Genomic DNA, 26,588 nt, shown 5'->3' on the forward strand with positions numbered 1-26,588 from the left:
CTTCAATTCAACGATAAAACTCGCCCCCCCCCTTCCCTTCTTTCTCTTCTCTTTAGTAGTATGCGATCCTTTTCCAAACATCGGCCGAAACAACAGATCCTATAACTTGTGGTTGTAGGCAGTCCCTATCGAGAGGAAGAGATCCTTCCAAAGCAGGAAGTAACAGTTTGATGCTGCTGCTTTCCATGGTAGGGCGGTGGCTTCTTATTAAATATGCTCGTTAATTTTCTGCCACAAGGCTGAGGAGCGCTGCTAGCCTCGAACGAAATTTAGAACGCCACCTACTCGCTAAAAGATGACTTGTACTTTTGACAATTACGGCGACAGTTACTGCGCAAGTACGTGGCATGACGATTATCGAATCTGTACCTTGGCGATAGGGCAGTAGGCACAACGATCGGCTCCACAACCGGGACAATGCTCTTTGGCCACCTTGATTGCTGACGTCCCGCACATACACTTGAGGGAGGTATCCATCAGCTTATTGGCTGCTAGACAGCTCAGGCTCGGTAATATCTAAATAAGGCGTCTGCATTTTACTAGTTCGCAAAGAACAGAAGCAAACCTTGACTGACGCCTGATGAAAAAAGTTGCGGTTGAGACTCACACATGTCCAGAAGAAAGTAAACCGCTTTCTAGGTGCCTGGGGTCCGTGTCAGTTCACCTCCGGCCAGTTTTATGCATTTGAAGCCCTACCATAGCAAGGTACTTATTGCAACCAAAACACTCGATAAGTTGTTCGGTTAAAGAGAAGATCGGCTGGTAGCAGATATGCGTTTCGATAAGCCATTAGAGATGTATAATCGCTATTGGTCATGCAAGTAGCGAAGTAGGATAGGTCGATCTTGCGTTTATATACCCTTTTCTTTTACATCAAAACAAGCAATCTCGTCTCTGAGTTCCTGCTTCACCCTTGTGATAGTCCCGGCACCACCATACACCAAGCCCGTGTACACCATCGCTACGCTAGCTCCTGCGTTGAGCAAGTTCAGAGCGTCATTTCCCGTTGTGACGCCACCAGATGCGAACAGTGCTTTACGTGCCACAGGTTTAACGTTGTCTTTGTTCATCGGCGCCGTGAGATGCAGTGCCTGTTCGTCAAGCCGCTGACGGTAACGCTTCACGAGCGCCAGAGTACGGCCGTACATGGCTGGACCAGAGAATCCACCGGTTTCAGCAAGGGCCCGCTGCTGATCTACGGGAATGCGCAATTTCTCCGGAATGAGGCCTGTTCGGCGTTTGGTCGTATTGCCTACAATGATGCCGTCGACGCCACTGGCCCAAACAGCCTCGCAAATGCCGTCGATCTGGCTGTCGCTGTCTTCGTCAGGTGAGACTTTGACCATAACTCGAGTTGGAATGGTCCGCATAGCAGTGAGTTTGTTGGCCGACTTTCGAGTCTCATCGACAACCGCGCCCAGGATGCGCGTCAAAGGTTCGACAGCCTGCAGGTCGCGCAGGCCAGGCGTGTTAGGGCTGCTGACGTTGACGACGATGACGTCTGCATAGGGGGCAAGACGGCGAACACAGTAGGTGTAGTCTTCAGCGACAGCCCGGACATCGCGTTCATCTGTGTCTTTGTTCTTTGCGATCTGCACGAGCAGCAGACGGCCGGGTGAGAGGCTGCCCGGGGGGACGCCAGCAGCGCCTGACAGGACGTCCGCCTCGGTGAGGTGTTTTTCGGCGTGGTCGCGGCAGAACTGGCGGACACGGGCGCGCAGACGCGAGGCCAAGGCGTCAGCCCCAATGGAGTTCAGTCCGTAGCGGTTGACAAAGCCTTCGATGGCGGGGACGCGAAATGCGCGCGGCCGCGAGTTGCCAGCCTGTGGACGCGGCGTGCAGCCGCCAACCTCAACGACGGCAGCACCCAGAGCAAAGAGCGCGTCTGGAATGTCTGCATTCTTGTCGAGACCGGCAGATATGCCAATGGGGTTGTTGAGCGCTAAACTGTCGGGCTCCTCGAACACGGTCGTAGCCAGCGTGCTCTTCTGTGAGTCCTCGTCGTCTGTGCGGTCGCGTGGGTGGAGCCCCAACTGGTACAGGATCTTCATAGACTGCGTGCCGATGTGGTGGGCCTCTTCGGCATCCGTGTAGATTAGGCGCAGGAGGCGCGGCACCAACCAACGGTGGACCGATGCTCTTGTGTCTGTGGCATAGAGGTATGTAGCGAATACGGACAGGCTGATGGACGTTATCCAGAAGGCCGATCGCAATCTCGAGACAGGTTGGGACTGCTCCGAGCCTGGAGTTTGAGTTGAGGGGGCTGAAACACCAGCTTCTGAGTGGGGAGAGGTTGAGACAGATCGGTTTGTATTTATACTGAGTCGGGTGACCGAGGTCAGTCGAGGCTGCGGCCGGAGTATTGCCAATAACGCCCGTGGGCGGAGACGCGGGAGCGCCATCTTTTCTAGAAAAGAAAGAAAAGAAGAGCTTGCATAACTAGAGTGAAGTCGTATCATATACGGTGGTGTTGATTCTTGTAAAATTCTACGCCTTACTAATTTATTTGTGGATACTCTGATCATCGTAATAAAGCGGATTCCGCGCAATGTCTCAGCCTTTCTCCCTCCTCCATTTCCGCCGTCCGGTTTAGGTACATCAGATACGTCTGCCAGCCTACAGCGATGACGCCCGAAAAAACACTCCGATACTCCATCGGCACAAATGTGAAGCTGAAGGCGGTCACTGCGGGCCACAGCTTGAGAGCGTTCACAAAGCTGATGGGCACAGTGCGGCGCACGCGATCGAAGGCCTCTTGAGGCGTGTCGCCGGCCAGCAACGCCTGCATGCCGAAGAAATAGGAATTGAAGACAGGCGTATAGCAGAGCTGGTTGACGACGATCTTGACGGTGAGGGAGAAGATGTGGGAGGAGTAGTTGAAGTTGCGCGACAAGAAGATGAACCAGCGGTAAGTGGGAATGGCAAAGATGGCGCCGATGACAAGGGAGCGAGCAGTGCGCACGGGATCGTAAGAGTATGTGGACAGGGGGGAAGAAGAGGTCGGGGTGATTGAATCTGTCGGGACGACCTCCTTCTCCGCCACCCAGGCGCTCATTCGCTGCACCGACAGATCAGCGCACAGCGCGATGACCAGGGAGCTGCATACTTGTGTCACATAGGGTCGGTTGCGTTGTGCTCGCGCGTAACCCTCAGCAGCGCGTGTCAATGGCCCCAAGCGCTGCCACAACGGCAGCGGTGACACATTGTTAGCGATCGGGATCGGGTCTTCCTTGGGAGGGCCGGGTGCCGGAAGGCTCTTGCGTTGCGGTTTCGACTTTGGAAGCGGCAGAGTCTTGCCTGTCGTAGATCCAGATCTAGGTCCAGTGGCTGTCGACTGGGGACGGCCGCGTCCACCACGTAGCTGCAGCAACGACTGAGGGCGAAAATGTGGCTGGCTGTGATGTGTTCGGCGGCCGTGACGGCCTAAACTGTCGCTGTTTGGCCGCGCGAAACCTCGGGATAGAAACCCCGCCGTGGTCATGATGCTCGCTTATTCGAATATACAATATATGCAAGAAAAAGGATATTCAGCAACCAGAAGTCGCGCTGCCATAACCATCTCCCTCTTTAACCCCAAGGCCAGAGCAGAAACAAGGACAAAATGGCAGAAATATCAGGATCAAACTGTAATTGTTCTGCTTCGTATTTTAAATCAAGTACCACTTATGGCGCCAATTTCGGCAGTAGGCGGCACCGGCAGTGTGCACTCCGTACCAGACCCCCAGTGGATTCGATAGGAGATGTCCGGTTTAGGCACAGCGCACTTCCTGGCTAGAAAAATTATCCGCCAGCATGATTGGCTATAGGCTACGAGATCATCGGCCACCGGTTTGTATCATAACTGCTTAGTCATCATTCATAAAGTCTAAACTATCTACCGTGCCGGGACGAGATTTCCCTTACAGATGTAGTACGAGTTGCCCTGGCAGTACAGGCAATGGTACACAGTACCGTGGTTGCGCACGTAGGAACAAGTGGGACTGACCAGGCGCCCGCAGTCAGGCCATCCGCACCGGTTTCGCGCCATATCGAGCGGCCAGCGGATGGCCTCACAGGCCAGCCAGAAGGTGCGCACCGTGTGCGGTGTCATGCACATCGCATAGCGCTCCAGGTGCATGTTCTTGCCGCAGCAGTGGAAGCCGGCGGCGGCCATGGCGCGGTCGAGTGGGGAGCTATTCAGGATTGGCTGTCTGCTGTCGAGCTGTCCGGAGCCGCCGTTGGGACTGGATGCTGCCCAGTGCTCCTCCAGATGCGTCGATATCTCGGCCCAGGAGCTCTCGTGTTGCACGTTCGCATTGATCTCGGCCACGGTCTGCTCCAGACAGCCATGGCAGAGAGCATGGCCACAAGGAAGCGCGTGCAGCTCATTCGGTGTGCTCTGACGTAAACACTTGTAGCACGTCGTCGCCGGATACGGCCACTGCCACCACGGATGCAACTCAGGATGCTTGCCGCAGTTCTGCTGCCCGCAGATCTCGAACTTTGGCACCGCCCGGCGATTGGTGTCCGGCAGGGGCAGAGGCTCCGAGCCCGGACAGAGCCCTGGAAAGACGTCGTAGATGGATGGAAGCCCAGAGATGGGGGCCAGCATGTAAGAAGTGCTGGCCGTCATGGCCCCCATGGTCGGGATCTCGCCCTGGCCGAACTCTGGAAAGACGTCGTCGATGGACGGGAGCCCGGCAATGGGGACCAGCTCGTTTGATGTGCTGGCCATGGCCCCCATGGTGACGGCAGCAGGGACCGCCATCCTCTGCCACTCTACCGCCCGCGTTTCCTGCACAGTCTTCTGACGCGAGGCAGACGTTAGGCGTCGTTTGAGCAAAACACCGGCCTGCTCCCGAATGGGCCGGGCTGCAATCCGGTTGCCGCCCTGAAACTTCCCGCGACCGGCGCGACTGGCGATGGCGTTTTTGGTAGATCTCTTGGCCATTGTTGACGATGTGAAATTAATTAATAAGACAGATAAGAAGGTCCTGTTTGTGCTGGAACTTCTGATTTGTGATCTCGACGATGCAAAGGCTGATGCTAATGCTAATGCGATGCTGAAATGGATGTGGCTTCTGATGCTGATGCTGCTTCTGCTTCTGCCGATTCTGTTCCCAGAACACGACACAGTTCGTTCTTATTATAGGGGTCTCCTCCATGGGAATCGAACAAGGTGAATATTTTCATCAGGACCAGCAGCTTTGTTCGACCGAACGCCACTGATTCCGTCTTTTGAGCCTTTATGGACAAGCATATTGTCCAGTTTGTTCAGACAAAGAGACTGGTGATCATGAATGAACAGATGCGTCTTTCTGAACGAGTGAGATAAAGCGAGTAACGAAGGAGCTGGCTTTGTGTTGTGGTCAAAGAGGCCACGGATAATTCGATTACCAGAAGTGGAAAGGCCCATTCGAACCCAAGCCGTAGATAACATTGCAAGCTCAATAGAGATCGTGTCACAGAATTTGGTATTCGCCGCGTACTCCATCAACTTAGCTCAAGTTTGCTTGGTGAGAATTCGGAGGCATTTGTAGCAAATGCAGAATCACAAACAGAGTAAACATACCCTTGTGCGAATTTGAAAGGATCGCGGTGAGATATGCCCGAAATAGATGTTCTTAATCACAGATCAATGATCACAGAAAGGCGGTTTTCCTCGGTCTCAAATTCAAAGAGAAGACCACAAAGAAATCGCCGAGACTAAGGAGTTCTACTTCTGTTACCAATCAATATTCAAACATAACTATCTGTAACTAAAAGTTGAAATAATACAGGAAACGACTACCAAAAACAAAAGTACAGAGTCCACACGGAGAATCACGAAGAAAAACATAGGTTTCCTTCCTAAACGTATGGCGCCAAATCCATATCAAAGCTCCTCGGGCTTAACTTGCCACCTTCGTTGCGGCCGAAAAGTTCAGCAGGAAACATAGGTATTATAGCCGGCACCATTCCTGCCGCGGCCGCTGCACGTCGCTCTGAGTTCCCGTTCGTAGGAAGCTCTTCTGTTCCTGTGGCCACATCGGTCAGTGCCGTGTCAAAGTCGACCCAGTCCTCTGGTTCGTCACGGCCAGCTGAAACAAACGAGTTGGACGCGTCCTTGTGGCATACGCATGGACAAGCCATGTAGTAGCAACGCGGACAGCCCACGTTTGCGCAGGACGTTTCCCGGCCACAGGGAGCAGCCGCTTCCAGTGGGTGCCACCATGAACTGGACCCTGGAGATATGCTGTTGCTCGTGTTATCGTCTACAGGGGAGTCCCTTTCGAAATAATGTTCTGATACCAGCTGGGGGGTCGGAGGTGGGGGCATCACTATCGGCATTTGCGAAGACAATTGCAATTCCGGCAAGTAGAGATCGCTGCTGCCACAGGTTGGGCCTTCTGCAACCAAGGCCGAGTCTGAGGAGCTGATGGGTAAATGGGACACATTTAGCGACAGCAGGTGCTCGAGGAAGCTTTTGAGCGAGTCATGCTGTGAGCCGCGGTTGCGTGGCTCATCTGCTTTGAACGAGTTCCATGATGGGATAGACGGCGACTTCAAAGCGTATGGTGACACAAATGACGGAACGTCTGCGTGCATTGCCAGCATTGCACTATCGCAACATGTCAGCGCTCTTCGTCGGAAGGTACAAATCTGTTGCTGCGAACATACACATCTATGCAGGCCTGACATGTAATTTCTTTGTTGGCCAGGGAAGAGCTCGCCAATGAGGGTTGAACGTGCCGTTGCTTTCGATGCCGCCACCAAATGTACGCATACCATTTTTGAGCGTGCTCCTGCTTCCAGATTCGTCCAAATTTCCGGGCCATGTAGAGGGTGTGTTCTCTCAACAAAGGCGCGATGACTGAAGTCGAAGGCAGCTGCACAGGGGCTGCTACAGAAGTGGGAGCCTTCTTTGGCTGCGATGGTGGTCTTTTTGTCGCCACCGGCGGCTTCGAGAACGCCGATACTGGCCGCTTCCGATTGCGGCGCCGCTTTGCAGCTGGTGGAGGTGGAAGATCATCATCGCCAGAGGCAGCAGCACCAGCATGGTCACCACCACATAAGCCGCCTCCTTGTAAACCGAAGGCACCATTGGCACCACTGGCACCACTGACAAAGACGTGATTGGAACGTTTGCTAGGCTCGATGTCATCTGGATGGGGAAACTGAGGCGTGGGAGGCTCGTGTTCGTGGCTCAGTGGCACTATTGGTTCATTCGTGGGCGGTTTCATATCGTCCCATCTGATCACGGGCGTCCTCACCTTCATAGTCTGTTCCACCAGAAAATAGTCGTGCAGATTATTGTAACTGTCACGTTCGTACTGCAGGGCGTCCACGTATGATCTGTGCACATCCTGTCCTCGAGTTTGTGCTAGAGCTGCCGGGGGCACCGACGATTGCGTCAATGGTAGAACCAATGCTGGATGTGGTGCCAAAGCTGGATGTGGCTGTGGTTGTGGCACTATTCGAGCCGAAACAGAAACAGAAGGTGGCTGCTGCAGTGGCTGCGGAACAGGCGGCGGTGGCCCGGATGGCAGAGCCGGTGGAGGAGGTGGTGCCAACGGTGCTAGAGGTCGTGGTATAGTTATTGGTGTTTGTAGCACCAACTGAGCCATTCCTTGATTTATCGTTTGAGTTTGCTGAGGATGTGGTAGCACTGGAGGCTGCGGGCCTGCCGGTAAGACCGGCACCGGAAGTGCTGGCAAAGCTGCTGGAGGTGGTGGAAGAGGCTGCTGTGGTACTGATGCTAGAGCCGGCGCTGAGACGTTGAAGGGATTTGTCTGCGCTTGTTGAGCCTGCCTCTTTGCTTTTCCCTTCCTTCTCTTGGCTAGCCATTTCTCTTCTGCGGCCTTGTTCTCAGCCGCCTCGATGGCCTGGAGGCTTGGCTTTCGATTACGCTTGGGGCGGTTGGGTAGAGGAGCGGATGGGTTCTGCTTGGGCGGCATGATGATGACCGATGATGGTGGGTAGTTGGTTGAGTATGGGTCAAAGATCTGTCACAAAGTTGCGATATTTCTGAGAGGAAGCTTCTGGGAGAGACTTGAGCACCGCGAAGAGGAAATTTCAATATCCTTTTAGATGAAACTATATATAAAGAACCAGCGCAAAGGTTGACTTTGCCGGAAACGGCGATGTTGGTCTATTGCAGCATCAAAGAAAACCGTCGTCACGGCTCTACTCTTTGATGAACAAAGGCACCCTGGCTGCCATATTCCCAGCCTTTGTCCTGCTTTTGGCCAAGAGGGGTCAAGTTTGGATTGAGGTGTCCATCCGTCCGATCGTGTACTACCTTTTCCTCGAGTGTTACTCTTTTGGAAAACAGTTTATTATGATGGGTTATCAATTAGTTGTATTTCTTAATAATTGTACTCATTTTTGAAGACAAGCAGAACGCATTCGACCAGATTACCACAAGCAGAACAAAGGCGGGGAAAGCAAATGGTGTATAGTACAGGTCGTCGAGGCTTGCAAGTGCGTCAACGCCGATTGTGTTCGACCGTTACGCCAAGAGCGCTGCCAAGGCGAGGCCAAGTGAAACAAAAGTCAGAGATACGATGTAACCTGTCGGGTAGTCGCGACACATATATGCTGACGTAACCGGCCGACTTTCGCCACAATCTAAAGGACATCCGCGATTTGTGCTTTTGTATTTGCAACACTGTCCAACCGCTTCATTTTGACTACTGGCTCGTAGCTGTCACTCTGAAGTTATGCTAGCTGGGCAGAATACGTTCTCACACCGGTCCGACTTGGACTCGTCGACGTGTCACTGTTTCATTGACCAGGAAACCCGGCCCCCAAGAGGGACAGACAATGGTGGCTGCAGATTGCCTCACGTCCAACCAGATCAAGGAAAATCATCGCATCGCATCACCTCGCAGACGTGGCACCGGTCATTGAATTCTAGCGCTGCCCTGTTTCCTCCTAGTGCTGCAATTATCTCCAACCTTTGCGGTGACCTTATTTTCGAATTACCCGATGAAGCACGGACAGGACGACAGACCAGCGTCCCCCTTCGGAATGCACGACCAGCTTCCTTTCCCATTCGACATTTTACCTGCGATGGTACCCAATGCCGGGACAAGAACGAGAGCGAATACTCTGCGCGGGTCGAGCGCCAAAACCAGCCAGCCTGCCGGTTGGCTGGTCATATTTCAGCCTCATTTTTTCAAGTCAAACCGGTCGCCCACTTTTCATTGCCTTGAGTCCCAATACAACCGCCAGTCTGCCTAATATGCGAGATTTTCCTAGGCTGAATTTACAGTGTATGCTCGGGCAGAAGTCAACCCGTTCTGCAATATTTCTGTGCTTGATATTCTTGTTTTTGGCTCTCTCATTCTCATCAACCTCGCACGACGCTTCTTTTTCTCCAGGGCTGCCACCTCTTGATACATTCGATAGCTCACAATGGCCACCGTGGCTGGACTGGAAGCATTACTGGTAAATCTCGGCCTCGAGATGCCGGTGCCACGATTCCCAGCAGCAGACGTACTGGCTAAGCCAATTGATGTCTTCAGAGGCTACCTCGCCACCCTTCTGGGATCAATCCTCACTTTGGACGCGTCCGCCATCTATGCGGCTATTGCCTCTACAAGTGACATATCGCTGGGCGATTTGGACGTTATAATCCCTCGCCTCCGACTAAGTATCGAAGACGTGCAGAGAGAGTTCAACTTGCATGTGCGTGAAAGTTACAAAATCTCACCTTTTGCTCAAGAAAAGAATATGGGCTAACAATCTAATTCCTCGCTGAGAAACAGAGGCCTGTATCTCCTCTCTTCCAAAGAATATTCGTTGAAGGTGTTCATATCCGCTGCTTCTTTTCGCTTCGCACCCTACCTGGCTTTTTACTTCCGTATATCAGAAATCGGGGTGCTTTGTACGGCCAGGAGACACAGCTTGGGCTTAGAGATGTGACTGCTCCCGAGAAAGGCTACAACAAGGTGGTCGTCGAGTTTTCCTCTCCTAATGTCCCGAGTGAGTTTAGTGACATGTACTTGCGCAGCACCATTCTTGGATCGTTCATCTCCAACCTGTACGAATCCATGGGCTGTGAAGTTGTTCGTTTGAACTATCTAGGCGACTGGGGCAAACAAATCGGACTGCTTGCCGTTGGCTGGCAGCGATATGGGAAGGAGGATGCTTTGGCAGAAGACCCAGTCGGCCACCTCCTTGACATTAAAGCGCATATCGAGGAAGATTTCAGACCTGAGATAAAAGCGATTAAAGATGCCAAGGAGGCGAACCAGGATGCTCAAGCTTTGGAAGGCCAGGGAATTTTTGAGGAACGCGATGCCTATTTCAAAAAGATGGAAGACGGCGATGCAGATGCTGTGGCCCTATGACAGCGTTTCCGCAGCCTTGCCCTTACCAACCTTGAGGCCGCGTACGATCGAATGGGAGTTCGGTTCGACGAATACCTATGTGAATCACAAGTCAAACCCGAGACGATGGAAGAGGTCATGACGACACTCAAGGAGAAGGACATCGCCCAGGAAAGTGACGGACACATGGTCATCGACTTCACAAAGCACAGCGGCGTGAAGAAGGGCCTAGGCAGTGTTGTTGTTCGCTACCGCAATGGGTCGAGCACTTATCTCCTGCGGGATGTCGCTGCTGCCATCGACCGCGAGCGAGCCTTTGCTTTCGACAAGATGATTTATGTGGTGTGCTCGCGCCAGGAACTCCACCTTGCGCAAGTGTTTAGCACTTTGGACCTGATGGGCCGGTCTGATTTGCGTGAGAAGCTTCAGCACGTGGGTTTCGATCGCATTCAACACCTGTCAGAGCGGCTTGGGGGCGTGCGGACTCTTGACGCGATCATCGACGGGACCTCGAAGCTTATGCGGGAAGCTATCGCGGCGGAGTTGCTGGCAGAAAAGGCTTCTGGGGATGGGGATGGGGAGAATGTAGGGGAAGAGGCCTTGGAGGTCGCCCACATTGGCGATACGGCCGCCATCAGTGCCATTTTGGATCAGGATATGAGCCACCGACGCAGCACAAGATCGACCTTCGACCCAAAACGGATGATTTCACTTGCCGGCTATACAGGCCTGCAGCTTCAAGAGTGTCATGCCATGCTGCAGCTGAACATCGCAGAGCTGCAGAAGCAGGTCCAGGCTGAGGAGGACGCATCCATCGACTACTCGGTGCTGGAACAGGAAGACGCCGCTGAGCTTCTACGGATGATGGCACAATATCCAGAGATGACCTCTTCAGTGTTCAAGTCGCTGGAACCCAGCATCGTTTTGGCTTATCTCCATCGCCTTGCAGATGCGATCAAAACTTGCCTCGATTCGGAAGAAGGTCTGGACGAAGATGAAGAGGGAAGCGAAGACGAGGGCGGCGAAGACAGTGATTTCGGCAATAAGACGCCGACTGTCGGTCAGTTAAAGGCAAACCTTTCGATGTACGAAAATGCCCGGCAGGTTTTGGAGAACGGCCTGCGGCTGCTGAACATTCCCATTGTAGCCTAGGCTGCCGCTCTTTTTTTCTTTTTTTCTTTTTTTTTCCAACACGCATTGCTCTGCCTTGCACTGGTACTTGTTTTTCTGATTGTTCTTGTTTTTATTTTCGTTTTACATATTACAATTAAGCGTTTATACAATGCGATTTTGCGAGTCATGTACCAAGTTATAGCAAACTTGACGAAATTTATGGCCAATCCTCAACAAGGGAACATCAAAACAAAAGTATGCAAAATCGTCGAAACCATGTTTCTATGCGGGTGCATCTGATCTAGAGAAACCATTTTCTTTTCTTGTCGACTTTTCGTTCGGCTGCCTCCACCAGCTGCACAAGATGCCACATTTCTGCCATCTTCTCCGGGTTTGGCCACGCAAAGGTCTGCCGTCCAATCTCGGTCACGGCTGCACGCAGATAGGGCAGAGCCTCCGCTTCTTTGCCGTTGGCTAAGTACAACCGGCCAAGCAGCTTGGCAAGACCAGCTGGGCCGAACGGGTCCGCCATCAGATCGTCTTTGACCCGATCTCTTTCCTCTTCGGACATTTCTGGCAGAAGCAGCATTTTTTCGGTTGTGGTCGTCTCCCGCATCAAGCCCTCACCAATGTAGATGGCACGCAGATCCAGCGCCGCCTCTAGTGCCTTATCAGCATGGCTGTCAGCCATGTCCCTGGCAATCTGACCGATCAGGGAAGGTATGTGTTGCAGACGCTTATCCGAGGCTTCAAGCGCGCCATCTGCCTTACCGGTGCAGAGGTCGCACTGGCACTGGAAATCCCAACGGCGCTTGATGACCTTACTGCGCCTGTCGGATGGCAGAAGGTCGTTGAGATCTGTCGTCGATGGTCAGAATGAGCATATTGGAAGAAAGGTGGGCAGTTGTATTCTGTGGTTCACTTACAGCTGATAGTCAGCTCCTCGCCCTCTTCAATGTCTCGATTGGCCCAAACGACCATGGTCATTGTTTCGCCAAAAATGTCGGCAGATAGACTATTGCAAAGTTAATGGATGCACGACAAAGGATTCAAATGAAGTAAAAAAACTCACTTTGGCCGGCAATCATGGTTGATTTTCTAATGTGCAATTAGCATTGATTGCACAGCGTGAAGGGAATCAGGTGTTCTTACAGCAACATTGGGAAAGAGAGCCTTGTACGCGTAGCCTTTGACGGTCATGGCGAAAGAGTTGCTAGCAAACACCTTCTCAATGTGCGAGAATACCGGCGGCGCATTCTCCGGTGAGAAATCTTCAGCGGGCAACATCTGGAATAGCTTGTTGTAGCGTGGAAGCACGGTCATGTTGTAGATACGGTCAATTATATGTGGGGGCAGCCGCTCGGCTGCGGCATTCCACATGCGTGTCCGATCACTGTCTGTCTCGGGGCCCAGACCGTGGTCGTCCTCGTCTGAGCCAAGGGCCCTGGTCATCTCGTCCGTCATGACCTTGAAGTGGGCCAGCAGGGCTGGCCTGTCCACGATGACCGGCTCGCCTGCGCGGATGGACCTGGTAGCGAACAAACCATCACCCTTCAGGGGCGAGGTAGGATGCTGATGGACGGCAAAGGCCGGTGGGAGGTCTGCGAACTTTTTGTAGATCTCGAGAAACTCCGGGGCGAACGAGAGCTCGAGCGGGTTGAGGCTGTAGGCAGCCTGCTCGGGAGTGGTAATAATGCTGATGCCCTGGGGCGAGGTATCATTGCTAGCCATATTGTTGCTGTCCAGGATGCCTCTGCCAGACGCCGGAAGTGTCGTCTGAGTGAATACGCAATAGCTGCTGGCAACACCACATTCAGGGGGGTGCGTCCATGGTTTCCAGGATTTGGGGTCCGCCGGGTTGCTATGCGAACTGTCGAGGATGTCTACAGCCGTCTGATTCTTGCGGGGAAATCGGCGGTGACGGCGGTGACCATCACGACTCAGTGGAACGGGGCAAGTATTTGGCGTCCGTTGTAAGGACTGGAGGAAATATGCGTTGTCAGCACATACCTCCGGTTCGAGCGAATCCTCAACAACAGGTGTAAACCCAATATCAGCCGTGGGCATTAGCTCTGCAATTGAGTCGGCTTGGGGAGCTGTAAAGTCGGAGACAAATGTGAAGTCTTCAGCAGGAGAATACTCGGAGAATTGTGGCTGTGAGCTGACATAGGCCTTCATGTTCTCCATGGCTTCAGAGTCCATCTGGGCAGGAAGACCCGCGTCGGCAACTGAGGTGCCAATGACACCACATAGAAAAGGGAGCAGAGCAAAGACCACTGCACCTCGAACGAGGGTGGAAATGGAGAGAGCCATTGTGATTGGGGAAGAACAAATGGGCAAATCAAAGCTCTGGGTTAGGCTTCTGCTGGTAAGACAAAAGGTGAGAGACGCGGAAGTTGCGACTGAGATTAGGAATCAAGTAAAAGCGTGGGGTTGTGGTATGTGACAATAAAAGAATAAAGACAAGGTTGTGGCAGATCTAGTAGAAGGGGAAGAAGTTACATTGACTGGGAGCTCGATTAACATTTATGCTCAGCATCACGGTGATTGTTGTGAATCTGAAGACCAAAGTGTCATTATATAATCGCTTAAATTCGTTCTTCCCTTGCCACCTGCCCAATAGAATAGACAGTGTCAAGACCTTCCTTTACCGGCTATATGATAGCAAGACACTTATATATGGCGTTCGAAACAATGCGTACCCTTACGCCCCGAACTCCTGCCAAATCGACAACTCATGACCCCAAATTGAATAAGCCAACCAACCCAACTCAAGCCTGAACTCCAACAGAAGAAAGCTCTTCCAGGCGATAAATACTAATCATTCTTTGAAGTACCTTATTCCAGGTACGTAGAAAGCGTGGGATAATACAGCGGAAAGTTGATAGGTGATGTTTGTTTTGCTTCCGACAAGTCGATGACTGTACGGTCACGTGAGCACTTGATTTAAGAAATCGGCCGCGTAATGATGGGTTCAGGTTCCTTAACCACCCATCGCTCGTACAACCACCGGCCAAAGCTGACAGCACGCACGTCCACTGTGCGCGTTACCAGATCAGCCAGATATATGATGATTGGCCACAAAACCAGAGCAGACAGAGCGATGCCCAGGCCGTAGCGGAAGTCCGTGTCGGTGCCTGTGAGAGCCGTTGTGTGGCACACGAGCCAGTGGCCGGCAGTCCAGATCAGCGGGCCATGTACCAGATACATGCTGTAGCTGATGGTGCCTAAGAACTGGGCAAAGGCGGAGTTGAAGGGGCGCTGCAGGAAGGGTGTGCGGTCGATTGTCCAGACGAGCAGCACGGCAGCTGGCGGGATCCAAAAGTTATCACGCTCATTGCGCAGTCGATACACGTCCGTGACCATGGAGAACAGCGTCCGGTATCCAGGGGTGTGTGGTCCACCCTGGTTGTCGTCGGGGATGGAGAGGATGAAGAGGGCGGTGGCGAACGAGAAGATGCTAACAGCGTTGCGAAGTTGTCGGCGATTACGGGCAGAAATGACCGGAGGAACGGCTGCTTCAGAAGCAGTGTTGCTGCTGCTGCTGCCAGAAGATCCTGTCCCGTCCAAGTGAAAGTGCAGGTCGCAGAGAAGCATGCCGCCGGAGAAGAGGAAGATCTCCCAGAATAGGTAGCTGTGGGCATAGCAGACAATGCCGGCCATGAGAAGCATCCGGACCTGCGGGCGAAGGCGGCAGAAGGCGGCCTGGCATAGGAAGATGACGAGCGAGCAGTCGAACTCGACCGGCAGCGTCCAGAGATTGTTGTCATACGCAAAAGGGCGGCCGCGTTGCATATCGCGCGACAGCGGGCTCGTCAGATACTTTACGTTGAGCGCCCAGTTGAGCAACTGCCGTGACAGCGTGCCCGGTCGCGGCGGCCGTCGCACGGGTGCCGCCACGCCGGTCCAGCCCTGGTCCGAAGTGCCGTACCAGTTCCATTGCGTCATCAGGGCAGCCACGAAGCTGACGACGACCGGCATGATAAAAAGCCGCGGGTGGCGGCGGAAGACGGACGAGTGGATGGCCTCACCGGCCTCGCTGTGGCGACCCTGGCGCGCCAGCTTGAGCGGTTTGTAGCTGAGGGCATAGCCCGAGACGACGAAGAAGATGGCCACCTGCGGGCGGCCGGACACGACAAGTCGCAGAAAAGGCAGCTGAATCAGCCGGTTGTCGTTTTCGGAGCTGCCGTAGCCCCGGTGGATGCTCCAGGAAAACCAGAGGAGGCTCGCGTGGTGCCAGACGACGAGAAATGCTGCAATGCCCCGAAGGCCGTCTGTTGGTGGTCAGAGAAAGTTGTGGTGGCGGGGAGTTGTGGATGAGTAAGAAAGAGAGATGCCATACCAAGCCATGCAGAAGGGTGCAGTTTCCGTGCGGAACCAGGACCGCTCGGCTGGAGGAAGGACGGCACGAATACGATGAGAAAGCCGAGCTTGTCGTGGATGGGTGGCCAGCCGGTTTGAAATCGGGAAGCCCGTCGTCGAGCCGGCTCGGTCAGGAATACCAGGCCGGTGTGCAATAGCCGGACTGTCAGGATAGGGATGAAGGTGATCAGGCGAAAGGCGGTCGTCGCTGGGCTCAGCTCTCTCTGACCCCCTGGTGCGTATTCGGGTGCGCTCGAGTTGCTGCTGGACAGGCTAGACAGGCTGGATTCGCTCAGCTCCTCCTCCTTTCTTTCTTCGTCCATGCGCTCCTCGTCTGCCAGCTCCTCGTACACGGGCTGCAGCTGTCTCAGCGTCCACCGACGGAGGCCATTCAGCGCAGCAGAGACCATGGTTCCAGCCGAACGTCGTGCCTAGAAGTGTATTAAAGAACCAGAAAAATAGCGGAAACTCCAGCTGTGAAGAGAAAGTGGCAACGAGCGTGAGTGCAGAGATCATCACATGTCGACAAAGACCGGAAAACGGGAGCAATGGAGGCAAAGTGGCGTGTTATATACGGGACAGAACGAGAGACTGGCCAAGAAGATGTGAAGCAGAAAAGAGGTGAAGAATGCAGAAGGCGGATCCGGACATTAAAGAAGAGCATGTGAAATAAAGGAGACCATGCAAACGCTGCAAGGAAGCAAGCCTGTAGGAGGCGCGGATCACGACCAGACAACTGTCCCAACCCAAGCAAGACCGTTGTTACAACATTACATAGTAGCAGTCGAGACAAAAAAAACGGGGGTGGCTGCAAGACGATCCAGGAGGGTGTGCAAGCCACTCTCGGCCTCGGTTTTTCGTTTGTCTGGACAGGTAAGCGCTGCTCACGTACAAAGGAAGGTGTGACCTCTTTTCAAGACAAAGAGGTTGTACCAGGCCTGTCTGACGAAATCCCAAGAACATCTCACATTCCCTCGGAGCATGTGCAATGTTGGCATTCGTGAAATGTGAGCACGCGTGAGGACACGAGTGCATTTAGAATCGAGCCTGCTCGGCAGCCGGTCAGCCCATCTGGCAGCGGTCCTCGTCTGCTCGCAGAGCGTCGTAAGCTCGGGATGGCGGCTTCGATGGTGCAGGTTTTACAGTGGGCTCAATCCCTTCTAGGATTACGTCTGTGGAGAGATGTGCGATCCGAAATAAGCACCATGGAACGGCTGTCGGAAACGGGCTCTACGAGTATATTATGCGCCGGCCGCAGAGACATTGCCACTGCAACGCTTTTGCATGGGCTAGTGTCAATTCATCTCTTTGTCCTTTGCACAGATGTGCCAATTTCGCTTCAAGCATTCCATTCCCGCTTAGTCTGGCTTCTTTCTTGCGCGCTAGCCGTCATCCGATCAGCGTGCCGTTTCACATCTGCCTTTCGCACGTCTGGAAATCCATTACGGAGTACTCCGTACGTCGTTACATCCCTGGAAGGGGGGCGGACAAGCCTTGAGAAGCGGGTACAGGGAGCTCGTAAGATACTCCATACAGGGAAATCAGAAAATGTTATGTTTTAGATGCGCGGGGAGTCACGTTACTGCGAACACTCGCCTGAGGGTCTCGAAAATGTGTTGTGATGCGCTCAAAGGGATCCGGAGACTTGATCGAAGAGAAGAGAGCACACGCTGCAACGCAAAGTGGGCGACGATATTGTTGTCAAGGCTTTAGTTTTGGGGTTTCGACGGCGCATTCTGTGATGGACAAACTGCGGGGCCTGGAAAACGGGTCTAGGTCGATGCAGAAAGTCGCAATAGGGGGGGAGAACAGTGCTGAAGGTCAAACCTGGCAGAATCCATGAAAAGAGTGTGGCAGGCTGGACTTACGGTCTGCTTCATTTGACGGATCTGCGACGTTCTCAAAGGACTTCTGAAGGAGTTAGAATGCCATACTCCATTCCATGTCGTAAAATACGAGAGTTGTCTTCGACTGCCTCTCGGAGATGTGCCACTGCTTTTGGCCAAAGACAGAACGGTCTGGATCGTTCTCTAGCTATCCGGCCGAAGGCTGTCTTGCAGGGTTGCTTTATAAGCTTACTATGTGAGCTTCTTCAGCGAAACGCGCCAAGCAGCACAGACTAGAAAGCTTGTAACATAGGCGGGCCTAACCAAAACAGTTGCAATTTAGATTGCTCGTAAGATACGGAGTAAGATACATTGATGCTAGCCGGCCCCTAAAAACAGAGTCGACAGTCTGTCGTTACTTACATAGTAGCATTGACACATAACGTCATGCTTATGTCTTACCTAAACACATGACCACTTTAGAAGAGCGTTAACAACTAAGCTTCTTAGGAAAAAGGGATGAATGTCTTTGTATTGCCAGACAGCACATGCCATCAGAGTTAGATTGGCTTCTCCCGACATGGAGAAATCTACTCCGTATGTACCGGTCATAACCAGATTATGGCTCAACCAGTTCGAGGGCCAATCATCGCTAGAACGACGATGAATGTGGGGACGCTGTAAGAATTAAGGTACGCCCTGCTTAATGCTCCTTGTATAAGTGTACCTAAGACACGAGGTGTGGAATGGCAGCCGTGGTTGTCAAGACGCGGGCAGACTACACACACGTTCTCGCATGTGTTCTAGAGAGGCCCAAAGAGAGCTAGCACGAGAAAGGACTCCGTAAAGTCTAAGTGCACCTTGCATCGGGAATTCAGTGCTATGTAACATGCCTTTGAATAACATGTTCGTGTCTCAGCAACTTGTCTCCTCGGAATTGGCAAATCATGGCCGCTTAGACCCACTCGGTCAAGTACTGAGTATACCAACTGGTTGCTGAAGGGCGGGCCGGCAAGCTCCGGAGAAACAGTTTATGGTGTTGGTACTCCGCATTCTTCGTGCCATCACTCGCCACAGTCGGTTCGTGATAATCGTAATTACGTTTTTCCTCACTCGATGCCTTCTTCTCCTAGCCCGGCCCATACACGTTCAGATTTGCTTGCAGAGCAAGTAGATTTCAAAGTGCAATGTATTGGCTCCCAACTCGTATCATTGCCCAATAGGCGGCATTAGCGCCAGACACAGCGCGTAGACAGCTTTGGGCTGCAGGCAGGGCGGCAGCAAGGCAGAAACAGGACAACACAGCCTCTGCGGATTTTGTTGACCGTATGAATTACGTTTACATGGCCACTTCCCAGAGTTTCAAACTTTCCGATAAGTTTGTTTCTCTCTTCGGCGACTTTTAATGGAGCATCGGGCATCCGATGCTGTAAATCACGATGAGCGACTCTCACGAGCACAACTGCACAGACTGGATACCAAAGCCGGTCCAGAAGAGGCCGCAAGTCTGTTTAGGAACAGACTGGTCCCCCAATGGCCCTCTAAAAAAGAGCCGCATAGATGAATGGTCCAGAGAAGAGCTGTTACCAGTTCCTTACACAAACGAGAGCAGCTTTACTCCGCCTCAAGATATTGTCTTCGCGGAATGCATGGATGTCGACGATAGCTGTGCTAGTCACTTGCCTGCTTATGTTAATTTGCAGTCGAATGAAACCCCTGCTATTGACGCTTCAGATGATGATGCCTACCCTCCAGTCGACTGCTGTTACGGAGTTGTGCGTTTGCTTTCGTAGCACCCTCGACCCATTCAAGTAGTTCGACGGCTACCTAATTTCTCCTCCAGGTCTATGTTCCGGACGTTATCATGGTCCTGACAGCTTCCAAGCCGAGTAGAATTCGGCGTGAGATCGGACTTGAAGTGAACCCAGCTTTCGTCAAACTCTTTGATCCACACTCAAAGGCTTTCCTCGGAATTGTCCCCCCTGACCCTGCCCTGGTGTTGCTCGCTCTTGTTCAGACGTACCACATCACGTTCTCGGCTGTTGCCATTGATACTACCACCTTGGCTATTACAATCAAGGGCCTTAGAGACAACTCTGGCCCCATCGGGAAGCTACTGTCCCAAAAGGGGTACTTCTTGCAGCCGCCGGAAGAGGATGATATGTCGATACTTTACGTCAATCCTCAGATTTTTCTACCACCAGGTACCGATTTTCAACATTGGCATGCGTCCCGAGAAACACAACAGACATAACAACTCCGTCAAACGCCCAAAGTCAGCTCCACAACGAAATCACAGATTCTCCACAACGAAATCACAGATTGTCGAGGTTTTCGATGGCGCCTCTGGTCCAAGTCATTTCAACGAAGTTTGCGCAAAAAATCGGCTATTGACAGAACTGAAGCTGTGAGAAGTTATTATCCAATAGATGTATCCTCGCTGCCCCCTTGTTGACTAACACTTTTTACAGCCATCAAAAGAAGGCACTCTCCCTGATGGTGAAAAAAGAGTCAGGGAATATACTGAACCCACAGTTTCCTTCCTTGTGGCTCAGAACCACATCCAAACAGGGCAAAGAAACGTGAGCAGAACATCATTGAAGTAGCACATACCAAAAAAGGGTGTACTGACGTCGTTGTTCAGGTATAAGAACATGGTGACTGGTACCTTTAGCACAGGATATCCAAAATTATGTCTAGGCGGCCTCTCGGCAGATGTAAGACCCTGACCACCGCAAGTACAAGCCGCTATGTACTGACCTAGCTTCAGGACATGGGACTGGGAAAAACACTGACCGCCTTGGCCTTGATTGCTGGCTCAACATCGACCTCATCTTCAAATGGAATGTCTTTAGGGCCAACGACCCTGGTAGTCACACCCCTGTCTAGAAGGTTACTAAAGCCTCTTCGAATTCCAAACTGATGCTAAACATTTCAGCTCTCACGGGGTAGGAAGATCAGATAAAGCGGTCAGTTCCACCGGCATGTAAAAAAGTAAGAAGGTCGTCGAGGCAGTACTGATCGAACAGACATTTCAAACCGGACTCAGTCAAGTTTCTCGTCTATCATGGTCCAGAACGGGCTAAGCTTGCTCTGAGCTTTGGGTCCTTTGAGGTTATCCTCACAACTTACGATACCGTCAAAGCCGACTACAACAATACAACAAACAAAACCAATAACGGCCCTGTATCTTTGTATGGAATTAATTGGCACAGAGTCGTTCTAGACGAAGGTAGATCGCGTTTTGCAATAAGCCCCGGCTTTGGTACAAGTTTCTCGGCTCACTCTACTCTTTAGCACACACCATACGCAATCGCAAAACTACCATTTTCAAGGCAATTTCCAACTTGAAGGCCAAACACCGGTGGTGCTTGACAGGAACTCCCATACAAAAAAAAATTGAGGATTGTGGATCTCTAATTGCCTTTTTGCGCGCTGCTCCTTTCGATGACGCAGCAACGTTCAAGAGTTTGGTCATCAAGCCCATTCTTAACCAAGAGGCTCGAGGGTGGACACGACTCGTAACCTTGGTAAAAACTACTTCCTTGCGACGAACAAAAGGATCTGAAGATAAGAACTTGCAACTTCCATCGAAGACGGAAGTTATCGTGCCTGTCAAGCTGGATTCGAAAGAGTTAGCGATCTACAACATCATCCTCCGCTCATCGTCCCTCGGAATCAAATCCGGCGCTTCTGCAAACTCTCGTTTCCAGACTATCCTGCGGCTACGCCAGATTTGTAATCACGGCAGCGACTTGCTTCCATTGCCACTGCAAGATTGGATGGCAAAGGCATTGAAATCTGCAGATATTCTCCCCTCTGGGCTGTCGGCCTTGCAGACTTGTGAGTTTTGTGACAGATCGAAAGGGGAGACCGATGATACTTGCGAGAGCTCTACGCAGCTTTTGCCCTGTCTGCACTCATTCTGTCATCTGTGCGTTGCAAGCGACAGGGATAGGCCAGATCACATTGCTTGTCCAATATGTTCAGAAGGTACCCCTCAGACTATGTTACTGGTAAAGCCTAGCCTAACCCTTCCGGAGTACACACCGTCATCAAAGGTCAAGGCCCTCCTAGACAAGCTGGAAGCGGCTGGCCTCAGCCCAAGCGGTACTCCCATAAAAAGGTATGATCGGCTCAACCTGTGGATACATTTGACGCAATGTGCTGACCAGTCCTCGTGTTAGCCTCGTGTACTCATCATGGACAAAGATGCTTGACTTGGTAGAGACTGCATTTTCCCGACGGGGACTAAATTACCAAAGAATTGACGGGAAGAAAACACTACAGCAGAGAAGACACGCACTTTCCCAATTTCGGATCGACTCTTCCTGCACAATCCTGTTAGCTTCTATCGGCAGTGCTGCTGTCGGGTTTGTGCATCTTCCCGTTCGCATCAATCCCCACTACTAAGGACAAGGCAGACTTGACCTTACAGTTGCCAACATTGTGCATCTTGTCGAACCGAGCTGGAATCCAATGTTGGAACGTCAAGTTTTGGATCGAGTTCATAGGTTGGGGCAGACGGAGTCTGTGACAGCCTACTGATATATCGTAGACATGGGGTACTCGATTGAAAATGTTTGTGGCATGATTCCTTGCTTTGGTAACTTTGGTGCTGATATGTTCCAGCATATGGTCCGGGTACAGAAACGCAAAGAACAGCTTGTATCTTCATCGTTCGAAGATAACGATTTCGAAAATTGAGACTGGAGGGAGAGCCTAATTGTATGTTCTAGCACCTCTACGTGGCCCCTATCTTTCCATAATTCCGACCACGTGGTAGCCCAACATCAAAGGGCTTTTTTTTTTTTTTTTTTTTTGGGGGGGGGGGGGGCATCCTCGATACGTTTGACAGATCTGAATATTAGTCGCAATTCTGCAATCTGTTACTGACCAGACATAAAATAGGATTTTACAGGCAATTTTCAGAAAGAAGGTCCCTTGGCTGAAGTGTCCTGATGCGCGTTTCTGATCAAAGTCGAAACCCAATCTCTTGGAGCCAGCCTTGTCTGTCTTGGATCTCTCAGGCACTCTCCACCAGATGTACTATTTAGACTAATCTACTATCCCTTCCTTCTTGGATGTCCTTGGCCAATCGATCCCATGTTTTACCGAAATGCTTCTCGACTACCTTCAACCCATTGAGACCGTTGATTTTCAGACCCCTAGGCCTTGAAATTGCGCCTGCTCGAAGCAATTTTTCAATGAAGGTCAAGTCTATGATGGTGGTATTCTTGCCATCTTGAATATGTGACATAGTTCGCTGTAACATGCTCTGGTTCGAACCACGCTTATAGTTAGGGTCGCCGCCGTTTTCTAAACAAATATCAAAGGCGACATGGTGGTGTTGTATCGTCGCCTCGAACAGTCCGTCGCTGTAGGCACTTGAGGGTATGTATCTTTTTACCTGCAGAAATATAGGCCTGAACCCCTCAGGTTCCCTTCTTGTATGAATGATAAGGTATTTCAGGCAGTTTTCCTCAACTGTTTTCCCCAGCTCGTCAACCAATAGCTGAAGCATTTCAATATTTGCGTTACAAATTGCAGCCGCTACCGGATTTCCCGATTCAAGTTTCAGTGTGATTCCTCTAGGGGACATGTATCGTCGTTGCAGTTCGGCGTCGATAAATCCAGAGTCGTCAACTTTCGCGCCCATTTTTAGCAGACAACGGGCCCCCGTTCAGGTTATTGAAGAACGCGGCAACAAGTAGGGAGTTTCGAAGCAAAATGTTAGGCAAATACCTGTAGCCAGTTCTTTTCCCTTAGATCCCAATGTTGGCCACGATGAGTTCGATCATATCCTCTGATCCCTTCCACGCCGCCAACTGAAGAAGAAGATAAAGTTGCGAACCTTCTGCGGTAATGTGGCCGTATAAAAGACGGCCGCCAAATCTGGCTGACCTCGCCAACGACTGTTGAACATCCGGTATGACTTTAAAGAGAGAGAAATCGTCCAAAAAACTCACTGCCCGCTCGTCATCCCCCTCTAACTCATTGCTTCGGCTCTTATAGAAGAGCTTCAGTGCTGCGTTGACGGGGTTCATCTTAATTGTCCCTTCCAAGGGTAGTCGACCCAACTCCTCAACATAAGTTCAGTAGCATAGTGAAATAAGATCAAGTCACCTTTGAGAAGTTGGCGGCGTATGCTTATTTTGTCCTCGTCTGTAAAGCTTGTTGTGAACATTGAATCAAAAGATTGGAATGAGAGGTACGTTGGGAGTACAGTCGCGGCTTCTAGGTGTCCATTGTGGGTTTTGAGGAAGTCGTTGCTTTGGCTGTCGAAGAGATATCTGAAAAGTCAACACTGCAATTTATATGGTTGGTCCAGTCTACTCACTCTCGTGCTGTGAAGTGTACGAAACGAGCCACTCCTCCTCTGATCTTTATGACCGGTCCACAAACAGTCTGTATGTCAACCCATGCTATGTTTTGCTTTGTAAAATACAGCATGGAAGGTGTGATTAGAATTGCTTGTTTTATTTCCATCTCGTTTAGAGGCACTTTTGCGCAGGCGATCCATAGGAGAATTTTCTTGGCAACTTCCTTATCCTTTAGGCGGGATAGGATCCTGCCATAGCTACATGAAAACTAGTAAGCGTATAAATCATTGTCAGCCTTGCACAAGATTGCTCTTACGCTTGGTCGAGGCCTTTTGGGAGATTTGCCAATTCGGCTTGACTACACTTGAGATCGACCTGTGCTCTGGCCAAGTCTAGAACAAGTTTGGCGTATAAAAACAGTGTAGTTTACGACCAAAAAAGGGTCGGAGGGTTACTTGACTACTCACCGTTTGCCCTCTTCACAACCCCCTGGAGACCGTGTCTAATTGATGTGCAATCTTCGTCGTCGGCGCCCAAGTCCTGAAGTTCTCCAATCCAGTCATTCCCCTGTTTTTTTATGTATCTCTCGATCTCTTTGGCATTGTTGTCGTTCACCTTTAGGGTGTCATACTTGCCAAGCTTGGTTTTAAGCACCTTGTAAATGTCGCGCTCTTCACGTGAACTGAGAAGAAGCTTGATTTTTTGACACGCGCCAATCACATACATTAGAGCGTCCAAGATGCCCGCTCGCTCGCTTTTTCCGATCTCGTCAAGCCCATCGACAATTATGATGAGCGGTCCGGTTTCATTGACAAAGTCGAAAGCAGTCTCTTAGTTCTTTCACTCTAGAGAGGCGGTTGCTTGTGTAGGCATCGTACATGTAGTTAACTAGGTCATCTTTGTCGGCGATAAGTTGGAAGAGTAGTGACTGTAATAAAGGAATCGGAAGTTCAACAGCCTGCCTATCTTGAGGGAGAAAGGCATATAAAACGGAATATCTGTTTTTCAGTTGTTCAATGGCGTTGGCCACCAGATATGTCTTCCCTGGAGCGTAATAGCGGTGTCAGGACTCTCTTCTTCAGCGAGAAGGTTTTCAGAGTAGGCCGAGCGTAAAGTACTCGGAGAAGAAGAAGGGACCTGAAGAGGAGGAATAGGAACTAAAGAAAACAAGTGAACGTACCAGCGCCAGGGATGCCTTGAATCCAAACACAGCGATCTTCCAATTCTGGATGTTCTAGCCAGGTCTTGAAAGTCGGGTGCTCAAGCAGCCAATCTCCTGAATCGTCTGAGCTTTCTTTGACAGCTTTCCGGAGATTTGCTTCGCACGACTGACTAAACATCACATGGTAGAGTTCGTTACGTTCTCTCCGGACTTGCTGCCTGTTGTCTTGGTCTAGCTTATAAAGCATCTGGGTACGGAATTGGTTGGCCTGGAGGATATGCTCTAACGTCAAAATTATTCGTGATGAGGGCCTTGTGGCTCCCAATATTTTGTTGAATTCCGTCCAACTTATTGCGGAATTGCGGCCAGAGACATTCGATGAGTGCGTGCAGCCCTGAAATTATTGGAGATAGTAATCAGAAAATGAAGACCAATCCTCGCTCGTTCGGTCTCGTACTTTTCTTTCTGAAGAAATTGTACATTTCCATATGCAAATCGAGAATGTCGCTATAAAAAAGAGCCATTGCATTCCTAGCCTGCTCGTTTTGGTCGAGAAGGCCAGACTCAGCGTATTTCTTAAACTGAGGTAGCATTTGTCCTATCTCCTCCAGGGCTGCCACCAATTTTCGAAAGGCTACGGCGATCGAGTTCGCGAGCTAGACCGCAAATCAGCTGTCCGAGATCGGAAAGGTGGAAGTATCGCGACTGTATTATCGCGGTACAGTGGGCATCTCACCTGAAGTATCAGTCTCAAAGGCCCCTGTGATTGGTGTGAACGGGTCAATTTCTGTCCAGGTAACTAATCAAAGACGAACATCTGCCTACCCATACAAGACACATGATTTCGGGCTTGACCTGCGCGAAGGTGTCAATGACCCCGAAATAGTCTTATAGCCCATTCATGTATGGTTCGATTCGTTTTAAGGCGACAAGGGTTCTTGTCTTGGATTGCGCCTGCTGGATATTCTGAATCTCGGCATGGACGTCATCGATCGTCCCAAATTTAGTGAACTCTGAACGGTGTTGATGGGGGATCTTGTCTAGGAAATCTTGCCGTGCTTTGTTGAAGGAATCTTCTACCCAAGGAGATGAAGCCATGTTGAAATCGATCGTGTAGCTAGACGTGATGCGAAGGTGATTGTTATCGAGACATTTTTAGGCAGAAGAAATCGTCAAGAGGAGAGGTCGGGCTTCTCTAACCCAGACGTCCGCATTATTGCGAACCATATTAGGAGGGGCTATAAAGGCTACCACATCCAAAAGCAGCTCATTGGTGGTAGGCGTGGCAGTGCAGTTTGCGGAGTTGTTTTCCTGCTTGTCGTGACAAGCTCAACTGTATTATGCCGGCTTTCCTGCAAGGCATCTTTGTCCGAAAGGGAGCGGTACAAAATCCGGTACGATGTTAATTTATAACATTATCATGTCAGTATCAAGCTCTGTGTCAAGTCACCGCCGCCGCACAGTAAAATCCCAACTTAGCCGTATCACGATTAAAGATACAGAGACA

General features: G+C 51.2%; 6 protein-coding genes across 6 annotated transcripts; 2 read left to right on the plus strand and 4 right to left on the minus strand.

Annotated features, from left to right (window-relative positions):
- Positions 1-851: 851 nt before the first annotated feature.
- On the minus strand, positions 852-4,930 carry CMQ_3538 (dihydroorotate reductase; the record flags this gene model as incomplete). Its single annotated transcript, XM_014319476.1, has 3 exons — positions 852-2,319; positions 2,607-3,297; positions 3,904-4,930. 3 exons carry the CDS (start codon positions 4,928-4,930, stop codon positions 852-854), a joined length of 3,186 nt encoding a protein of 1,061 aa, XP_014174951.1.
- An 899-nt stretch (positions 4,931-5,829) lies between these two features.
- CMQ_3582 (uncharacterized protein) lies at positions 5,830-7,916 on the minus strand (the record flags this gene model as incomplete). Its single annotated transcript, XM_014319520.1, has 2 exons — positions 5,830-6,580; positions 6,748-7,916. The coding sequence occupies 2 exons, from the start codon at positions 7,914-7,916 to the stop codon at positions 5,830-5,832; spliced, it is 1,920 nt and encodes a 639-aa protein (XP_014174995.1).
- Positions 7,917-9,378: 1,462 nt separating this feature from the next.
- Positions 9,379-10,316, plus strand: CMQ_3349 (arginyl-tRNA synthetase; the record flags this gene model as incomplete). Its single annotated transcript, XM_014319287.1, has 2 exons — positions 9,379-9,651; positions 9,732-10,316. 2 exons carry the CDS (start codon positions 9,379-9,381, stop codon positions 10,314-10,316), a joined length of 858 nt encoding a protein of 285 aa, XP_014174762.1.
- A 105-nt stretch (positions 10,317-10,421) lies between these two features.
- On the plus strand, positions 10,422-11,447 carry CMQ_3726 (arginyl-tRNA synthetase; the record flags this gene model as incomplete). Its single annotated transcript, XM_014319664.1, has 1 exon — positions 10,422-11,447. The coding sequence occupies one exon, from the start codon at positions 10,422-10,424 to the stop codon at positions 11,445-11,447; it is 1,026 nt and encodes a 341-aa protein (XP_014175139.1).
- Positions 11,448-11,709: 262 nt separating this feature from the next.
- On the minus strand, positions 11,710-13,721 carry CMQ_3871 (set domain containing protein; the record flags this gene model as incomplete). The annotated part of the gene is made up of 5 exons (XM_014319809.1): positions 11,710-12,266; positions 12,335-12,423; positions 12,481-12,506; positions 12,561-13,307; positions 13,419-13,721. The coding sequence occupies 5 exons, from the start codon at positions 13,719-13,721 to the stop codon at positions 11,710-11,712; spliced, it is 1,722 nt and encodes a 573-aa protein (XP_014175284.1).
- A 633-nt stretch (positions 13,722-14,354) lies between these two features.
- CMQ_4232 (hard surface-induced protein) lies at positions 14,355-16,180 on the minus strand (the record flags this gene model as incomplete). The annotated part of the gene is made up of 2 exons (XM_014320170.1): positions 14,355-15,682; positions 15,751-16,180. 2 exons carry the CDS (start codon positions 16,178-16,180, stop codon positions 14,355-14,357), a joined length of 1,758 nt encoding a protein of 585 aa, XP_014175645.1.
- Positions 16,181-26,588: the final 10,408 nt, after the last annotated feature.

This window comes from Grosmannia clavigera (genome assembly GCF_000143105.1).
Source record: "Grosmannia clavigera kw1407 unplaced genomic scaffold GCSC_113, whole genome shotgun sequence".
NCBI lineage: Eukaryota > Fungi > Ascomycota > Sordariomycetes > Ophiostomatales > Ophiostomataceae > Leptographium > Leptographium clavigerum.